Below are 19,033 nucleotides of genomic sequence, written 5' to 3'. Positions count from 1 at the left end.
TCCTTTCTGTAATCCTAGGGATCTTGCTATTAGTAGTATTAAGGGACAAAGTCATAGTTCATGAATCAAAGTAGTTAACACTGGAAGTGTGCCTCTACTACACAAATAGCTGGTGTCTAGCCCTGTTTAGTCTTACCAAGTTGGTAAGACTACTTTCTTCGAAAGAGTTATAAAATAAATTATGTTCTGCCTCTTCCACAGCTGCTACAAGCTCTCTAGATTAGACCTGAACAAGGTAATTCTGCATTCACTCAAGAGGTATGGATAGAACTGCTTACAAAAAAACCCCCAACAAACCAACCAACCACCAGGAATCAATTCAGCAACACAGACCTGTTTTATGCTAGTCAAATAATTAGGTTATTTTCTGGCACTGATTTCTCCAGTGACGTTTACTCTGTTCCCTAGCTTAGGCACATTCTGTATTTCCCATTCTAGTGGGTGGAAGGCAAAGCAGTAAGACCATCTTGCAAAGAATGAAGCTGGGAGAACCAGCCTGATTTGGATGAGCGCATAACCTGCTGATGCCAGCCAGCAGGAACACAGGCATATTCCCACAGATAACCTCATACCACCTTCATTCTGTTTGTTGCATGATCAGCAGAAAACTGGAGAAGTAGGGCAAGATTTTTGCCAAGAGCAACTAGAGAAGTAGATCAAAGTCTGCCTCAACTGATAGGAAAGTTTTAGAAGCAGACAACAGAAGCCTGTCAGGCTGGATACAGCAGCTATCTTCCCAGGAGTTAATACGTGAAGAATATCATTGTGGAAAGCTATGGACTGATTCTATGGCCAAACTCCTCAGCTATGATTCATATTCAGCAATTTCCAGCTGTCGTGCTACAAACTGGTGCATGTGTCTTCATTTCTCTCAAATTCATCTTCTCAGGAGTACTACATTTGACACTACAAGATAAGCTCATGCTTCTCCAAGACACAGCTTGTTAAGAGTAATTCCAGGTTATAATGGATGAAAATATGAGTGCCCTCATTACACATTTGGAAAGATTTTGAACAAAAATTGCAAGGGGAAGAGGCTGGCTGAAGTGATAACAGAACTTCTCTGTGTGCATTCAAAGATACTGCAGGAGCCCTACAGGGAGGCAAGCAGACAGACCCACGCAGAAGCCCTGCTACTTCACTAGGGTGGCATGTCTATCCTTCAACACATTGGACAGATTGCCTCGGAGTTTTAAAGGACAAAAGTAAAACCTGCTCTGCATCTGAAATCAAGCACGTACATTTAGCCCTTCTAATATCAAGTTTAGAAGAAATTCCACAATTTAAACAAGCGCCACAGGGAAACATCTTAGTAATGTTACATGTTTGCCAAGTATGTCTGAATAATGCCAACATGAGAGGTGCTTTTGCAAGGTCTACATTCTCCAGAAAAAAAAAACAAAAACAAAACCAAAAAAAAACCAAACCAAAACAAAAATAAAGCACATGAATTTGGGGTTGAGGTTGGAATAGGAGACAGTTCAGACCTGGTTTAATCCTGAGAAAGATGGGTCCTGAGAAGTACTAACAGTCATGCTTCTTTTCCTCTTCCCCACTGGAGATTCTAAACACTGAACAAACAATAGAGGGTGGCAGTGCATCAAACAGTATTGCTTACATTGCAACAATGGCCGGCGCAGACAGGCAACACCGAGGCGTTCGAGAAAGAACAGGGTAGCCAAATGCCATCCTTCTTCCAACAAGCACTGTAGTTTTCAAAAAACTATGGTTTTTTTTTTTTTTTGAAAGGAGAAAATTTGAAAGATGTAAAGGTAAATTTCAACTGCGAGCCGCTCCAAAATGGCACTGCCTTGACCAGGGATAGCAATGGTGACATTTGGCTCTATTAAAAAAGGAAATTGAAGTTTTGCTTACAAAAGCATCCTTTGGTTCCACAAGACTGCCCTTCCCCCAAAAGACATTTAGAAAAAGTAAATCTTCAGTAAGGAAGAGGTAGAAGGCATTTAGTCACCTTAAAGTTTACTTTCATAAGCATGCAGGGCTTATTTCTAGCAGAGCTGAAAATTCATCTTTTGAGGCGGGAGTAAAATTTCTCCCAATCACCAAATTAAAATTTGAAAAAAAGTTTTTTTCTTTTAAAATATAACTGCCAGGAAGCTACTGGAACAAGATTACCATCCTATTCTAGTCTTTGTGTCTGATTGTCTTTAAACTCTGTATAGGCATCTCTAAAAATCCCAAAGCTACACTTAGTTAAAAAAGAAAAAAGTAAGTACTGTATGGTGGCCAAGTGTTCCCTAGATAAAGTACTTTGTTCCGAACTAAAGCAACCCATTCCTCATTTTGCTCATGTAAAACTACTGATTTGTATTTCCCTCAAGAACTACCTTCCTAATCTTTAAAACCCTGCAACAGTAACAAAGCCCATGCCCACAGTGTTTACCACCGTATCATTGCGTGGCTCCCTAACTAGTCTACTAATGGGAAAAAAATATAATGGTTTACGGGCAATTTTGCTTTTCATTTCAGCTGATGCAAATCTAATGTGTTCCTCCACTAAAGTAATCACAGCAGCATTTTCTAGGCCATTAATCCACATCAAGATGAAACAGAGTGCAGCAATGCCAGCCTAGCATGACTGTGCAAAAGTATAGAAAAATGGCCCAAAAAGAACAATTGGAAACCAGAAACTAAATTTTTTTTTCCTAGTTTTAAAGTTTTGAAGTTATATTCTAAGTCATGCCAGAAAATTAAGGGGTCTAACTGCTCAACACAGCAGAGAAAATTAGAGCTCTACAGAGTGAAAGTATGAAACCAGGGAACAAGCGAAGTTTAACGGCAACAGGATTACATAAATACTGCCTTTCAGCTGGACTTACAAGTTTTTCAAACAATGGTCGTATCTAAACATTCAGTGCACTGCACCTCTTCAGACAAGAACTGTTATCTCATGGTAATCAAGCTTTCCCCTTCTAATGTTCATGGCCCTGAAGTTGGCATTCATACAGGCAAACAAAGGTAAACATTTTAAACACTAGTAGTGCCTAAAGAGATGAGACATTATCTGATGGCATATCCAGAAGATAAGTGGGAATCTTGCTTCCAATAAACAGCTTGATCACATACATTTGTCCTGAAGTTAATTTCTATTAAGTAGCATGCTTAATGCATTGCCAATGCTGCCTGTCTGCCCGAGCTTGACATACAAATTGCAGGATTAAGCGTATTTCACTCAAGAGAACTAAAAATAAAATAAAAAACAGTTTTCTTCTATATAAGGTTTTCAACGGGAAACATGCACTCCTGACTACATTTATCCATCCAAACAAGTGCAACAACCTCAGCCCACCCCCCACCCTGCTTTTTTTCCCACAAAGTAAATTGAGAGCAGTTTTTTGTTGTACAACATATTTACATACTCTACAGTTTAACAGTTTTCTATCAACACATTTGCATAAATTCCTTTATTTATAATGGCAATTGATCTACATGTTGGCTGTTAGTTGTATCCACAGTTCTGATGGCTGAAGAGTTCTCTTTACCAGTCTGTCACCACAAGATTTAATGCCCTGATGACTAGTAGGTCAGGAGCTCCCATGTTGGTACAAATTCTTTTCATTCCAGGAAGTCAGCCCCAAAGCCAAAAATAAGATTTGACTTTACCATTGAGGAAAAAAATGCTATTACAAGTTATCTCAATAATGAAACTCCATCACTGATATAAGTAGCTAAGTATTCTCTAGGGTTAGTTAACAATCTTGTTGCAAGATGATTTCTAGGCTTGCAATCAAATGCATCCCACAGGGTGGGCCAGAGACCCCCATGTGTATGCCACTGCATTTAGAAGTGGACATTGAGAAATCCAAGTTCTCATACCAAAAAAATTATAGTTTATCATCCAAAACATCAGTTTTAGCAATGAGTTTTAAAAAGGTTGAATCAAGTAACAGAGCCATTCCCTTTGGATCTTTAAACAAAGAGCATTAGACTAACCTTATTACAGTGACGCCCAATACCCATTAGGAAGTTATCTGGTTTAATGTCTCTGTGTATAAAATTCTTTGTGTGCACATATTCAATTCTACTGATCATCTGTAAAAAAAAACCAGCAACAACAAAACACGTAAGATTTCAATGAGAGCCAATACAATTCACTTAAACCTTTAATGAAAGCATGAAATTAGTGTTACCTTCCTCTGCAACAAAAGTTCCTGTATTTGCTTAATGCAAACCAAGGGGTTTTTTTAATGCTGTTTAAATAAGTTTATATTTCCTATATGTTAAAATTCCATAACCTTGGTCAGGAAATGGCAGATTAAATACCTGAAACTATGTCCCAGACATTCAAGTTCATGTTCTAACAGATAGCACCCTATTAAAGAGTAATTTCTTTTTCTTACTTCAAACAAAGGTTTTCTATACCTACCACACAACAATTTTAAAGCTCATTCCCTCCCCCTGTCCCAGTTATTCATTCATCTGGTTATTCATCATCAAGCGTCACTTTTCCAGGTAACAGTTTTCACAGAGCAAGTAACAACTTGATTGTGTCCTATACTGTCATATCTAGGCTACCGTGACCCAGGAACAACAGTCAGCAATGAAGATGCAGAGAAACTCTAGCATATATGTATCATCATACACAGTCATGCGACTTCCTGTGTGTGAGATCACAGTACCTGCATTTATATGGTACAGCTTTCCAGCTGCTAATGCTCTTCATGCAGTCTTTGGCAGGTTGAATTGTTACATCATACCCTTCACAGCTGTTCTACTGGACTATAACCTAAAAGCCAATTCTGTACACTGATATCATATGTCCAGTCTATTTTTCCCATAAGAGAACTAATTAGCGTTTATCATCCAAAGGAATACTGTATGGAAACGATACAGATTCCCTGGAGATGCTGTAACACCCAGACTCAAGCTAACTAAGCAGGCAAATGGCTCTCTAAAGCAAGTGTACCATTCTCTTAAGGCAGCTGAGAACAGGGACAGCTGACCTTGTCTCCATACAAATGCCGTGAGCTTCCTTGGCCATGAGCCTGGGATTCTACATTCATCTGGCTGACACCTTGGTACTAACATCAATTATGTAATATTAGATGAAATTTGAACTACGATTGAAAATTCAACTCAAGAAACTTACTGCCTTTCAAGTAGCCGAAGACAGCACAATCAAGCTATTTATTAAATAGCAAAGAATAAATATGGCTGGCCATTTCAAATACTGAACTCTCATGACCAAGCTGAAAAAATACCAGTTGCTAGAAAAAGACTTAATAGACCTCAGTTTTACAGGCCTTGATTAAGTTTGAAGTACAGTGGTTTCTCCACTAACAGCTTTAAGAAATGTCTTTAAGCACCACAACAACCAAAATAGTATTTATTAGCTCATGGTCTGGTACTAGAAATTACAGGAGGTTGTGAGTACATAGTGACATTCACCAAGAACAGACCTATAGACTTGCATGTCACCCACCTGTCACTGCAGCTGGCCAACATGCAACAGCTTTCCATTGAATCAGATCAACCATAACTGAGCCTGCTTCAGACCTAACACCACCCCCACAGTGATATTGGGAGTTAATCCACCCATATCAATCTTGATTCTTTATTAAAGTTGCACTTGTTAGATCTGCAGCATCAAGGAGTTGATATCTGCGCTGCCCTCCCACTACAGGCCTACATTCGTTCTGTAGGCTACAGCACACAGAATCACCATTACTTCTTTCCTATATAGGTCAAGTGTTAGCTATATACAACACTCCATAACACAATTCAACCCACTTAAGAACCACATTGCATAAAATACTTAAGGGTTTTTAACTTCCTCACAGTAAGATTTGTACGTACCTGGTCTGCTAACATAAGTACTGTTTTCATCGTAAACCTGCGAGAACAGAAGTTGAATAGGTCTTCGAGGCTGGGACCAAGAAGATCCATAACTAGAACGTTGTAGTCCTTTTCTTGACCATACCACCTGCAACAAAGAAAATTATTCAGCATTAGCAGGAATCCTACTGCAGCCCAGGATACCATTAGCCCTCTTGGCTGCAAGGGCACATTGCTGGCTAATGTTCAATCTTAAAAACTAACAGAAAACTAGGGCTAGCAGTGCCTTATTTTTCCTGGAAACAAAGTCCGAGGACAAAACAGAAACAAGCTGGCAAGTGCATGTGCACACATTCGACTTTCCCTTAAGAGGAAACACCACTACACTTCAGCAGCAACTGAAATACCAAACACAAAAATCAAAACACAGTCAAAGCAGAAGCCATTACATGTCAATACACTGAGGCGTGTGCACAAAGTCTGAACTGACAGCCATCTGCGGGACACCTTACACTTCTATCATTGCTTCCTGTGTTATTTGACTTCACAGAAACATGCTTTAGGCTTTGTCTTCAGCTATGACTCCTCTGCAATAGACCAAAGCATCCAATGCAGTTAACTCATACCTCTCGATTCATTCATCCAAATTTAACAAATAACAATCAAGTTCTACTGTCCTATTACGTAGAAGATAAAGGCTCTTTACCAGGTACCATCATGAAGGGAAAAACAATTAAGTATCATAAAAACAAAATCACAGCTGTAGCAACGTATTAACTGCAGCCAAACAGACTGCGATATACACCCTTAAGCATCTGATATGTCAATTCAGGGTGAAAAATTAAATGTTATCAGTGCTGTGAGGACAAGCACAAGGCCTCTCAAATATTTTTTCCTTCCAATCCACGTTTAGCATTTCCATCATAGTACTGCTTTATGTTATCTGCAACTGGGGGAGAGTATTTCACCACTTAAGCTGTCTGAGAAGACCTGGAGTCACACCCTTCACTTCCACCAACCTCAGTTGTGAATTTCTGTACTTTAAATGAGCACTGAAAGACAGAACACATATTCTTTACTGCAGTCCTTCCGCACATTCCACACACCTAAGTGGCAGGTGTGTGAAAAAACATTTATGAAGCTGTGCTGAGTACATCACTGTAAAGATTCAACACCTTATTGATCACAAGGCTGCACTTTGCCTTTGCTAGGCACCTAAGTCCTCCTGACAAGGACCTAGTACCAGCAGTCAACGGATAAGACACTTCACCAGCTCTCTTCTGGAGACGCCCCGAAGTTTCCAACAGTGGTACAGACAAGATACACAAAGAATATACCCCATAAGAGGATGCAGATAAAAAAATAATCAAGATGCAGCTCAAACACAGTAGTAGCTGGGGCTTAAAGACTTGTATAGACATTTTATTTCCACTTTAGGTAATGGCTCCAGGAGACTAATGCATAGTTGTCTGGAAAATAGTTACCGCTGCTAATGCCGACAAATTCCTCGGTACTCACAGGATTCCAAGCTTAGCCAGGGTAGTAAAGTAAAATGTTTACAAAACTGCAGAGAAAAGATTCTGCATTTGGATTTGTTTCAGGAACTACTGGCCTGTACCTTCGCACTGTAGAGATTTTAGTAGAAACCATGCACTTTTATCGAATTTATAACAATGCATTACAAAGTTATATGTGGACTATGGATCACACTAATTTTACAGGTCAGTCTAGGACCTTTCTTCATTCCCTACATCATGAGGGGATGCAGAAAACAGGTATTTTGAAAGCAGTCATTCAAATGAAATTTCAACAAAAAAGTTGTCCACCAACATGTTAATGATCATACCATCAGGTAAGTACTATTTAGTAGTTTTTGCTTTCTAAAAACTCATTGAACATACTATGATGTACAAAAAAACCCCAAGTGACTCAACTGGGAAAGCATGTTGATGGTATTATTTAACAAAGTCTGCAATTAATGAAAATATTAATATTCACACTGCAACCTGACACCAAGCCATGAAATGTGTTTTGGAAAGACCTACCTCCCTTTTAAGGAGTGGTCAGAAGTTAGATTCAACTGCAAGAGCAACCAAGAAGAGTATTTAAAAAATGCAATGCAAAGATGGAGAAGAGTCAAAAGGCGATGCTGTTGAGAAAAGTTCTGATTCAACTACAAACCAGTTTCAGTTCAAGAATTATTGACTATGCCTGTAAATCTTGGTTTCTACCAAAGTCACTTATGCAAACAGTTGAGTAGTTTTGACAAGGCTCTATAAACAACTCCACAGGTCACAGTTGAGAATTAAACATTATGATCACCTAGAGTAATGAAAACTGGACCAAATGACCTGTCTAGTTATTCTGTCATATGAAATTTAGGTTTGTTGTGAAAAAGTCTAAAGAATAATAAGCTGAACTGAAGTACTCTAAGGAGTAAACCAAGACTTAGATAAAATATGATTTTCTTCAAGAAACAGAAGTCCAATTCAGACACTGAGTGTGTTCAGTACTGTAATGCTTCAGTGCCCAAGAGAATGCAGTATAAGGGAAAAGGATCAAAGATCAGTCTTCAACTGAGCTAAGAAAATTTAGTTACAGCATCACAGAAAGAGCAAAGCTGATGAAAAGGAAGCCTACCCTGGGAGCTACATTTTAAAAAGCATTTGGTTCCTCTATAGGGATCTCTCTGCTTATAAGTGAAGTAATTCAGGTTGATTGCACAACCTCCATTTGGCCTACTTCTACATATGCACAAGAAGATCTTAATCTCCTGACTATTTTGCACTGGTGGAAAGCAGAATCAACTCTGCAAGACAGAGAAATAAGACAGGACCTCTTAACATTTCATTTTCATGTTTACCTGCTTGTAATTCCTCACAGAAGACTGGCCCATCTATTAATTTCACTACTGGCAACTGAAACTTCTGCTAGGATATTGGAGTAATTTGTGTTTTATTTACTTTGCTGACACTGCAAGTAAGTTTTCGTTTCCCTTGGAACATTTCCAGGGAAAATGGGATTAAGAAGGCTACATCATGCCCATTCAAAGTCTAGTAGCTGCTACTACTGGCAGCTCTGAGTAAAAATGTTAGAAGTCTTGGCTCTTCTTAGGAAACCTTGGATATTATGATAAATAAGAGCTTGGCAAGTACTCCTTACTCCCATATTTGCATAATCAATGTAAGACAGTACATAAGCACACATTTTGGATGAGCACAAATTCAGAGTGCTTTAGCATACAAGTTTTAACACTACTGTGTTAAAAAGTGCAGAACAGTATGGCAACAAACTGAGCACAATTCTCAAAAAAGGGCTTGTATCTCAATGAAAAAAATCTTTAGAAGTTCTAACATTGCATCAGCAATGAAACTTGGAGGGTACTAATATGAAGCAATGACCCACACAAAGCCCTGGGTAACTATTAGATGACACTAGCATCTCAGAACACAAGTGCCCCACATGGCTCTTAGAGCTCCATGGACTTTTTTTTTTTTTTCTTTTCCAGCCCACTTGGAAGTACCCTCTCTCATACTAAAGTTAAAGAAGCAAGAGCACCAATACATTTTAAGCAGGGAGAGCTTTGGAGAGGAGTGCAAAGTGGGACAGTTCACTTTGGGTGGGTAATGACTCTGCATATCGTTACACACAATATTATTATTTCAAAAAGAAAAACTAAATTCCTAGGCTAGGAAAACTAATTTCTCTAATTCATTCCCACAGTGCTGTATGTCCCATTAGGACATACTTCCTAAATAGAGAATTTTGATTCTGTAGCACAGGTTCATTTATACCTTCTAATGCTGAAAAACTACACAAAGTACTGATTATGACCAGCTTTCCTGAAGAACAGCAGCAGATGACCTTTGTTACGACTACACAAAACCATTAGCCAGACAATATTCTCATAAAGAGCTACCAGTTACCCTTGAACAGGCAGTGTAACACTGTAACATCTGATACAGCTGTTAAAAACTTTAGTCCATACTCAAGCTGTAAGGTGTGCCCAAGCTCACACATGCATGATAACACTTCACCATTCTCCCTTGCCTCATCTGTTCAAAGCTACAGCTCAAATTACCACAGATTAGTTAGAATACGGTAAATATCCTTTATGAAGCTTTGCGTCAAAGCATGGTTAAAGATTGAACACAGTGACCTTAATTTGACTCCAGTGACTTGTCTAATTTCAAAGACCAAGACTCACCACGTCAACAAGTTTCTTAGCAGCCTGATATATTGCCCCAGCACACGCACACAGCCGAAACTTTCGGTAACATCTTGAATTTCAGTATTTGTAGCTCTGCGCTGAACAACTAAGTCACAGGACACAGTGGTCTGAAAGCAGTCCGTTTCCAAACCCCATACAGTACAGCAGGTATGATGCCAGATCACACGACAACTGAAAGTTTACTTGAACTCATGTGGGGTGCTTTTTTAAATTCCCTTGACTAACCTTGAGACAAGCAAATGAAGTACTCGTGCACATCTAGCACTTAGTAGCAAATACCACAGTCATGCCTACCCAAACTTGAAATCTTTTTCTGTTTGCAGAGCTGCATCTTTCAAAAATTGTATGATGTCTATTTCAGCAACTATTTTGTAAATAATGTCAATGACAAAACAAATGCTTGAGAAAATGCTTAGTAATAGCTTGTTGGTATTTTTTAAACCAAATAAAATGTTTTATTGGTTATTATAATATCCTCTTCACAGCTAGTGTATCTTCCTTTGAAAAGGTCAGACTGACATATACCAGTTAGCAAAGAGAGGTGAGTGAAGGGCTAACAGAATTCAGACACAGGCTATGAAATTATAGTTTCAGACTACTGTACCGCTTACACAATTTCCGTAGATAACCAGCAGTTTCATCCATTACACTGGCATTTGTAATTACAACAACGAGGTAACAAAACCAGCACAATTATCAAAGCTGTGTGAGCTCGTCACATGCTGAATAAAATAAAAGGATTCAGCAAATTCACATGAAAGAAATGTCAAATTGAGATCAAAATGAACTAAATTACTGAATCACTGGACAGCTGTTAATCACTGGTAAAGAAACCCAAATCCCACGCATTCCGAAACCATGAAGGCAGTCAAGGCATTGTCACCATTGGCATAACGGGACATCACTTTGTCTACAGCTTATCATATACAGAAAGCAGAACATCAACTTAGTGTCACGAGAAAGTGTTCCTACTACCAGAGCAACCATAACAAGACTATTTTGTTACAGCTTAATAAAATCTCTCCTCCATTAACACCTGCTTTGCCAGGTAACCTATCCTCTACTAAAGGCTTCTGTCAATTTGATCACTTACTATTCAGGTGGAGGCTGTGACAATCCAGAATTACAAACAGAACTGCAGAAGGTGAAACAAAAAAATATCTCCTAGTGCCTCACTGCAAGAAAGTGTAAGACTTCTGTGATGAGACTTGAAGAGTCAAACTCAAACCTTTACACTTCCAGAAACCTTTATAGTTACATAAAAAACCCCAAACTTCTTTGACCTCACATAAACTTTTGCCACTTTCATAATCCATAGTACATGACCCCTATGATTACTCTGCGTAGACTCATGCAATTAGTTTCCCAGCACTTGGGCTTTCAAACACCAACTGGAAGAGTTTATATGATAAAAATTGAGATTGTCAGAAGAACTAAGGTGGATAAAAAAGCTATTAAAATAAAAAGTTTACAGTGAACAAGCAACCTGGAAAGAATTTGCTACTTGAGTTACCTGAGATAACCTTTATTACTAAGTTTGACAAGTCAGCAGGCACATGAGGGTGAATATGCAAGTCTGGAAGGTCTCACAAACAAAGGATTCAGACATCCTACAGAAAACCAAATGACACTGAATTGATGGACACTCTGGAACTGTATTCCATTTCTGCAAGCACTAAGTCATTTATACAAAAGTCTTTGAACTAGGCATTAGTCAGATGATGTGACTAAAGAGAAAACACAGACCTACCTATAATCATATAGCTCTAATATCAGGCATCACCAAAAAATAATAAGTAATCCTAACCAATAAAAGGGCAGGTATTCTACACAGGAACTGAGAAGCACTCTGTATCAATGCTGAAGGCACTGAAGCCCTGTCACCAACATTCAGGAAAGGAAATCCACATCAGAACAGGGATAGAAAAGAGACTTCAAGAAAAACTGTAAGGTGGTGACCTCTATAATCAGGTATTCAAACAGCTCAGCAAGGCAGCTACGGAGCTATGCAACTATTCTTCATAGATATGGGAGGACTGTAATAGGAAGAAGGTTATTAACAGAAAAAATTAGGGAAGAAATAAATAGGAGCTGACTGCCTATGGGTGCAAGTATTTATCTTTACACACAGAAGCTCTTTTCTCTCTCTGTCCAACGGAAGAATATGAGCACTGTCGTGCCAGCTTGCAAAGTTTTAACACTGCACCTGACTGATGACAGAAAGAACAGTACATTGTCCAAAACAGGAGCTGGACTGGGACCGAAGTGGTCTCTTCCGGTCCCACGTTCTAGACTTTGCAGGACAGACATATAAAATAATTGTTTCACACAAATTGGGAAGTATATTCTGCCTGTAAAAATATACTAATTTGAGTCTTAACAGGTACTGAGGCAACACGTAAGGTAATCTGTCATCATAAGATTCATTGACACATATTTTATAGTTCTAGTTTATCTCCTCTGAAGCTGGAAAAGCGCTTAACTGTTAGCCAGCTAGGAGAAATATAAATGAATTATATGGCATGTCTAAAATACTGAAGTAGAGTATTTAGCAGATGTCATCTAACGTTAGTTGCCATGGTGAGTATGAATTAGGCCACCCAAGAACTAAATAAAGCAGCAGCAATGAACACCCTACACTATGAAGTTAGACAGACTCTATAAATAAAATTCTGTATCATTTTTGTACAGTTTGAGAGAAATATGAATGCATGAAGTATGCCAGAGCAACTAATCTAAGCAATAAGGTAATTTCATCTGCCTAGTGTTATCTTGCATACGTACTTTCACACAGCCAACTTGCTGTTTTCCTAGCTGTTTAGTGAGGCACATTAACACCTGGCAGGAAGTAAGGAGAACCTAAGTCAAGTTTCTTCCATAAATTCAGAAGGTTCAGTTCAGTTAAGAGGGTAAGCCATTAATCTGCAGTAGGTACAGGAAACACTGCTGAGGAAAAGAATGTTTCAGTAGTACCGCTGCTGATCTCCTGTTCCAAACAAGAGCAACACTGAACTGAAACTGTGTATTTTTGCAGCCATTTCTGCAACGGCTGAGCTAAGGCAAGGAGAAAGAAGAAGAAAAAAAAAAACCAAAAACCCACCAAAATCAAAAAAGGACAGCTTCATTTGTTTTCAAACTGTAGTCTCTCTTGGATGTTTCTACAGAGTCCACACAGACCAATTAAGACAGAAGTTTAGATTGTTATAAAACACAAAATAGATTTTGTTTAAAGACATACATTCCCTCAGTAGAAAAAATTTAGGTACTAATTTAAAAGACTAGCTTTCAATTTTACTTTGAGCTACCAGAACAGAGGCTTTCTCTTATCCACTAGAGTGATCCTGTCCTTCACAATGCAGCCTTAAGTAGTAACAGAAGGTTAATTAATAGGAGGCTCTACTGCTAGAACGTTCCTCCTCATTACTTGCAGACCTAGATGAAAGTATGACAAGACAAGACAATGACAAGACAAGAATTTTCAGACTTTATCCAACTACGAGTTTTGGGTTTTTCTTCTGTCGGGAGGAAGCACTGGAAGGGTTGCTTTTTTTTTGTGGGTTTGCTGGGTATTTTTCCAGCAGTGTTTTTAATTTTGGTGTGGTTTTTTTTTTAATGCTGCAGGAAGTTATTGGGGAAAAGAGTTTAAAATCGTGTTTGAGAGGTGTATTTACAGATTTTTAAGCACTGCTTAATGAGATCAAAATCTGAAGTGCTCAAGGAAAATCTGTTGTGATTACTAAGATTACCAAACTCGACCACATTTTTCCATTCCATGTATGACTTACTGAAGATGAATACATTCTGTTAGCAATAAATGAGCCAACACAGCAGTAAGCAACCAGAAGAACAAATCTGAGATGCTTTTATAGATTTTTTTTTTGCCAGAAACTTTACAGTATGCTTCATAATTTAGAAGACTGTACAGTGGCACATGGGTGCCAATACTAAATTTCTCAACATCAAAATATTTGCAAGAACTTACTGCGTTGAAAAGTTCATAATGTAAATATTTACTTGTTCAGCCAAGAAAACACTGAAAAAATTGCCAAGTCAGTAGCTTTTGGGTTTTAAACTTACAGATGACTAAACCTAAGTATCACCTTGATTAGCCTCAGACACTGTACAGTATCTCTTCGGCCCTGCCCACAGAGGAATACACACAGTATCTGTTTCACATTCACTAGTCGCTCTTCCTGCTCTTAAGTGCAATGCTTCTAATACATCAACAATAGCCACAGCTGGTTCCAGCATAACTGCTTTCCATTTGAAAGCGATGATAAAAAAAAGTAATCCCCTGATCAGTAAAAAAATCTAAAGCCATGAAAAATCTGAAGCCCACTTGTCTTTCAAAAGTACGTCTGAGAGTACCTAATCTTCGTAAAGGATACAAACCATAGTTGATAAACACCATAAATAGCAAAAAATCAAGAGCAGCTGTCATAGATAACTCAAAAAACTGTTTCTGTCATGAGTTTATTTTAACAGAATCACGGTATGAACAAAACAACACACAAAAATGACCAAACACTCTGCTGCGTTCCTCTAAGCCAGAACCAAGAATTTGCGAATAACACTAGACAGTCCAAACTAAGAGGATCAGTGCCCAGTTAACAAGATTACAGCTAAAAATGCTTTGCCACTGAAAAAGAGAGGGGAAAAAAAAAAGACAGCTGATAGCCGAGAACAATGAGAGTAAGCCCAGCACAATACAGCAGACTTTGCATTGTGTCCTAAAGGCAAATCAGATTGTTAGAATGTTAAGCGTGGTTCAAGAGCCTTTTGGGAAAAATGAAGGTAATAATTAACCAAAATTTGTACATCAAGAACAAGCCACATCTTAAAAATCTGTATAGCATTTATACAAGGTTTTGTGAAACTCCAGAGACAAGTCCAGAAACGTTGCTACTCTTCCAGGAAACAACAATAAGCAGCAAAGTCAAAGATTTGCAAGTCTAAAAGGGTTTAGAATATTCGGGGAATAAAGACATTCCAACCTCAATTTTTGCTATTTTATGTGTAAATGTGTTCTGCTACAGTGGGAATACCAAAGCTCCTTGATCACCCTCCTCAACAAGTGAGGGCTCACAGCTGATCCCACAGAAGCAATATTAAAAAAAACCTTTTAACTCCAAAACTGAAATTCTGCTCATTAGCTTTCTTGCAATCATCCAGAAGGGCCATCAAATCAACCTTAAAGGCTACAAAAAAATTGCTTGGTTCTACATAATTCAAGTGACATTCCAGATATGCTACCTTATCATTACTAAATTTGCAACCACATCTAAAGGGCAGAATTCAGTTTTAAGAACAGGTGCCCAAAATGAATGAGCAATCCATACCTGACCTATTATTTCAGCTTAGTGAGTCAAAGAACCACAGCAGACCACTTCACTAAGGCTAAGCCACATAACGCAACTTCCAGTAAGTTGATACTTACTGGTCACTGCATTACTTAGGTACATGAAAAATAGCTAATAAGTCCCTCATTCTTAAATGAGGAATGCAGTATTATGTGCCTCTGTTTCCCAGATGTGTAGCACTGAGATGAAAATGCTGCTGAGCCCAGCTTATACAGCATGCCAATGGGAAAAGCTTAGAATGATTTCTTAATTTTCTATCAAATGCTCTGTCTGTGCTGTTGTTGTTTAAAGGTGTCACATTACATAAATTTTAACAAATGTATTGAAAGATTTTCCTTCAACTTGATTCATCCTTATAAATACACTGAGCCAGGAACAGTTTATTCTGACTTGACAGCATACTATTATAAAACAATGGTGGAACATTCATTATCAATTACACGTGCAAAGTGACCTAAGTACAAAGTCATACATTCTCCAAGCTTAGCTGCTGCCAAAAACCCGTGTCAGAAAAGCTTGAATTGTCTGAAACAACACACACAGCAATTTCACTTTGGCCTTACTCTTTGTAATCACCTGTTCAAAGACATATCCTTGTTAAGCACCTCAGATATACCTGATCTGGTATGCCAAGTCCTCTCCCTTCGATTCAAACTACCATGGATTCTACTTCTACTAAACACATCATGTTTTAAGGTTTGTTGCAAGAACTGTGCTGGGTACCCTGCTCAGCTTCCTCTTAATGAAGGTAAACATAAAAATACTATTTTAGATTTCTTCAAGCATCACCAGATGTCCAACAGCAAGAAGACAACTAGTAACAGAAGCCTAGTCAAAGAACCTGTCAAGCAGCATCTGGTACATACAAATAGACTTAAAATTAATGCTGTTTCTGAAGACAAAAAAGGTTATTTCCAGAAGTTTCTGAAAGACACTTTCAGAAAGTACTTACACTGAAAGTACTACCAAGAGTAACATTGTGAGAATGTGAAAGTGAAAAACTTCAAGACCCACTGACGTTATCAAATAAATCCCACACCTTTAGCACAATCGGTCTATGAATCAATTTGAATTGCTGTGAGTACTGCCTAAGTTGTCCATTCTTATTCAGATCCTTGTAATCTTCTATTATTTGGGGGTGGGGAGGGAGGAGGAAGGAAGTGTATGTCAAAGAAAGGTCGTAGCTCCCCTGTGGTGGTGAGACTTCTAAACCACAGCCACTGGTTACAGAGAAAACAAAGTCAAATACACGAACATCAGATTCAGAGCAAACTTGAAGATGACTGCTATGACTGAAGCTAGAAGCAAGTTTCACAACATGCAAGATTACTTCCAGCATTTCAGCTTTAAATAAGATGCTCTCATAGGGCATTTTAACCAAATCCAAGAACTTAAACAGTAGTTCACTTCTGTCACATGGAAAAGTTGAAAAATTTGCAACTTAGGCCTCATTATAGCACCAAATGTTTGTTCACTTTAAAAAAAAAACACCTTAAGAATGCCTGCTTTTCCAGTTTCGTGATGAAACACCTGATATCTGCTTGCTTCAGCTGTTTTCCCAGTTATCCTGGTTTTAACGCATAACAATACTGTAATAGCTTTCCAAAATGCAATTTCTATTCTTTCAGTTGTGAAATAATGGCGCCCATTTTAAGAAAAGAAGGAAACTGTAGTCTAAAATAAAGACTAAATCTGTTTTCACACAAGCAACTCTGTTTAAGCTGCAAGTATTGAGCTTAATTCAGGTATGTTTATTCCATTCCTGAAAAAGGCTGTGAATGAGGACAGATGGCTAAGACAACACTGGCTGCTTCACTATACAGCTCCAGTTTACATTCAGGACTACAGTCAGTTGTGTTTGGAGCAGGAAAGAGGGGGGAGGGGAGTTATTAACCTCAGAAATGCAGACTTGTTTTAGGCTTTGTTAAAATTAATACATGATCTAGAATATGTCATCATTATGACCTTACAATAGACCCCACAGGCCACTACCGAGATAGGTGCACATACAAGCAAGTCAGGGAAGGGTTAACAGATTAAATGGAATCCAGTTTGACCCAGTATCTAAATTGGAATAGTTTCTGCAGCTCAAGGAACAAAATTCCTTTATGCCATAGTGCAAACATAATAAATACTAACTTCAAAAACAATTATTAACAAAGTTTAAACTCAAGAGAAATAACTCTTCCCGGAATCTGCTGCATCAGTGATTTTCCTCCAGATCAAAAAATTAAACACTATTGAAAGTTTCAGACAGAACATGAAACAAGGAAGCCGCACAACAAGTAACTGGGAGGGATTAATCTTGGCACTTTAGCTGTACAGAAATCCTAGTGACGCATCTGTTGTGGGTAACAGAAAGGGGCTGCCATTTCATTCCTGGTTGAGGTTCTTTGCCGTCTCAAGCCTTGCAGCACATAACTATGAAAGGAAAAGATACAGGCCTGAGCACGTCCCTTGTCCCAACACGAGAAGGGGGAGGGTTAACCACGTCCATCCGCCATTTTCTGAGCGGAGGAGGAAGACATGTTGGAACAAAAAAAAAAATAAAAAGGCAACAAAAGAAAGCAGCCATTTCCAGTACCGGCTCCAAACTCTCAACATCATCGAGAACATGGGCTCTCACCGAAACTGTCTCACACTTTGTTCTAATCACGACAAGGATTTCTCACAGCTCAGGAGCTGCTGAAGATCCCACTTTCAAAGCACCCTATGTACGGAGGAGACAGTGGGCCAGTGGGGACGACACACAACTAGTCGTAGAGGTTGGAATAGAGCACTTTTCCCCCAACAGCCCAATCCCTTCCAGATCAATGTGTTTTTAATGGTGGTGTCCTGCCTCACACTAACATTAAAGAAGATGTACTAGCATACATTAATGATTCCTACCGTATATGTGGGATGCCAACTCCTCCCTGCAGAATCTTGTATAGTTTGCTTTCATACAGCAGCTGCGGATGTCTAGCCTTCTGAGACTCCAACTTTACAGCAACCTCCTACAGCAAGAGGGAACAAGGAGTCAGAGCAGAGTGTCCACCAAGCACAGCCTTGCCTCTGAGGTTTAAGGGGTACAGCACTTCAATAACCCCCACACACCCCTGTTGCAAATGCTTTGAAGTATCATTTTTTTTAAACTCTCAGTGCTCAACATCCTGTATTTTGTTGCGTCTTCAAAATAAATCCATATCATGAGGATCTGTAACATAAATATCCATCCCAGATCATGAAATTGAGCTGATGTAAAGTCTTCAGATCCATCTAAGTGAGGAAGAACATACGTGGGTGTTTCTTCTTTACAGCTCAGAGCCATGAGGGGGAGGAAGAAAAAAAAAAAACTAAAAAAGAGCTGAAGAAACAGGGGATCTTCTTTGTTTCTATTACTGTTGATGAAAATGAGATAAAGCGTTCGCCAGCTGAGAGAGAGGGGGATACATGATGGGTGGGAGAGGGACGACTTTAGCCACTCACAAAAGACAAAGTGTGTTTTCCCACAATGGTGACCCCCTCTCCCTACCACTCGCAAGGGAGCTATGCAACGGCTGCGTGCGGGAGACCCCGACGGCAGCGCTCTGCTGTCGGAAGGGGCAGTGCCAGCTCCCCGGCGACGAAGCCCCTCAGCCCCGGGATACGCACCTTCGCCCCCCCA

At 39.0% G+C, this 19,033-nt stretch overlaps 1 protein-coding gene across 4 annotated transcripts in view; it reads right to left on the bottom strand.

Moving 5' to 3' along the window:
* Positions 1 to 18,379, bottom strand: part of LOC104467700 (casein kinase I isoform alpha) — a 32,911-nt gene extending 14,532 nt beyond the window's left edge. For 2 of the 4 annotated variants that reach the window (XM_010081562.1, XM_010081563.1), the window contains exons 1-4: positions 18,277 to 18,379; positions 5,818 to 5,944; positions 3,955 to 4,053; positions 1,488 to 1,571 (exon numbers count right to left, since the gene is read on the bottom strand). In XM_010081562.1, the coding sequence (XP_010079864.1) occupies positions 1,488 to 1,571; positions 3,955 to 4,053; positions 5,818 to 5,907 (273 nt within the window). In that variant the 5' untranslated portion in view covers positions 5,908 to 5,944; positions 18,277 to 18,379. The remainder of the gene's footprint in view (positions 1 to 1,487; positions 1,572 to 3,954; positions 4,054 to 5,817; positions 5,945 to 18,276) is intronic. The other 2 variants (XM_010081566.1, XM_010081567.1) reach the window with 1 other exon arrangement.
* Between the last annotated feature and the right edge of the window lie 654 nt (positions 18,380 to 19,033).

Source organism: Pterocles gutturalis, unplaced genomic scaffold, assembly GCF_000699245.1.
Source record: "Pterocles gutturalis isolate BGI_N339 unplaced genomic scaffold, ASM69924v1 scaffold34049, whole genome shotgun sequence".
Classification (NCBI taxonomy): domain Eukaryota; kingdom Metazoa; phylum Chordata; class Aves; order Pterocliformes; family Pteroclidae; genus Pterocles; species Pterocles gutturalis.
This window is presented reverse-complemented; position numbering and strand designations above follow the sequence as displayed.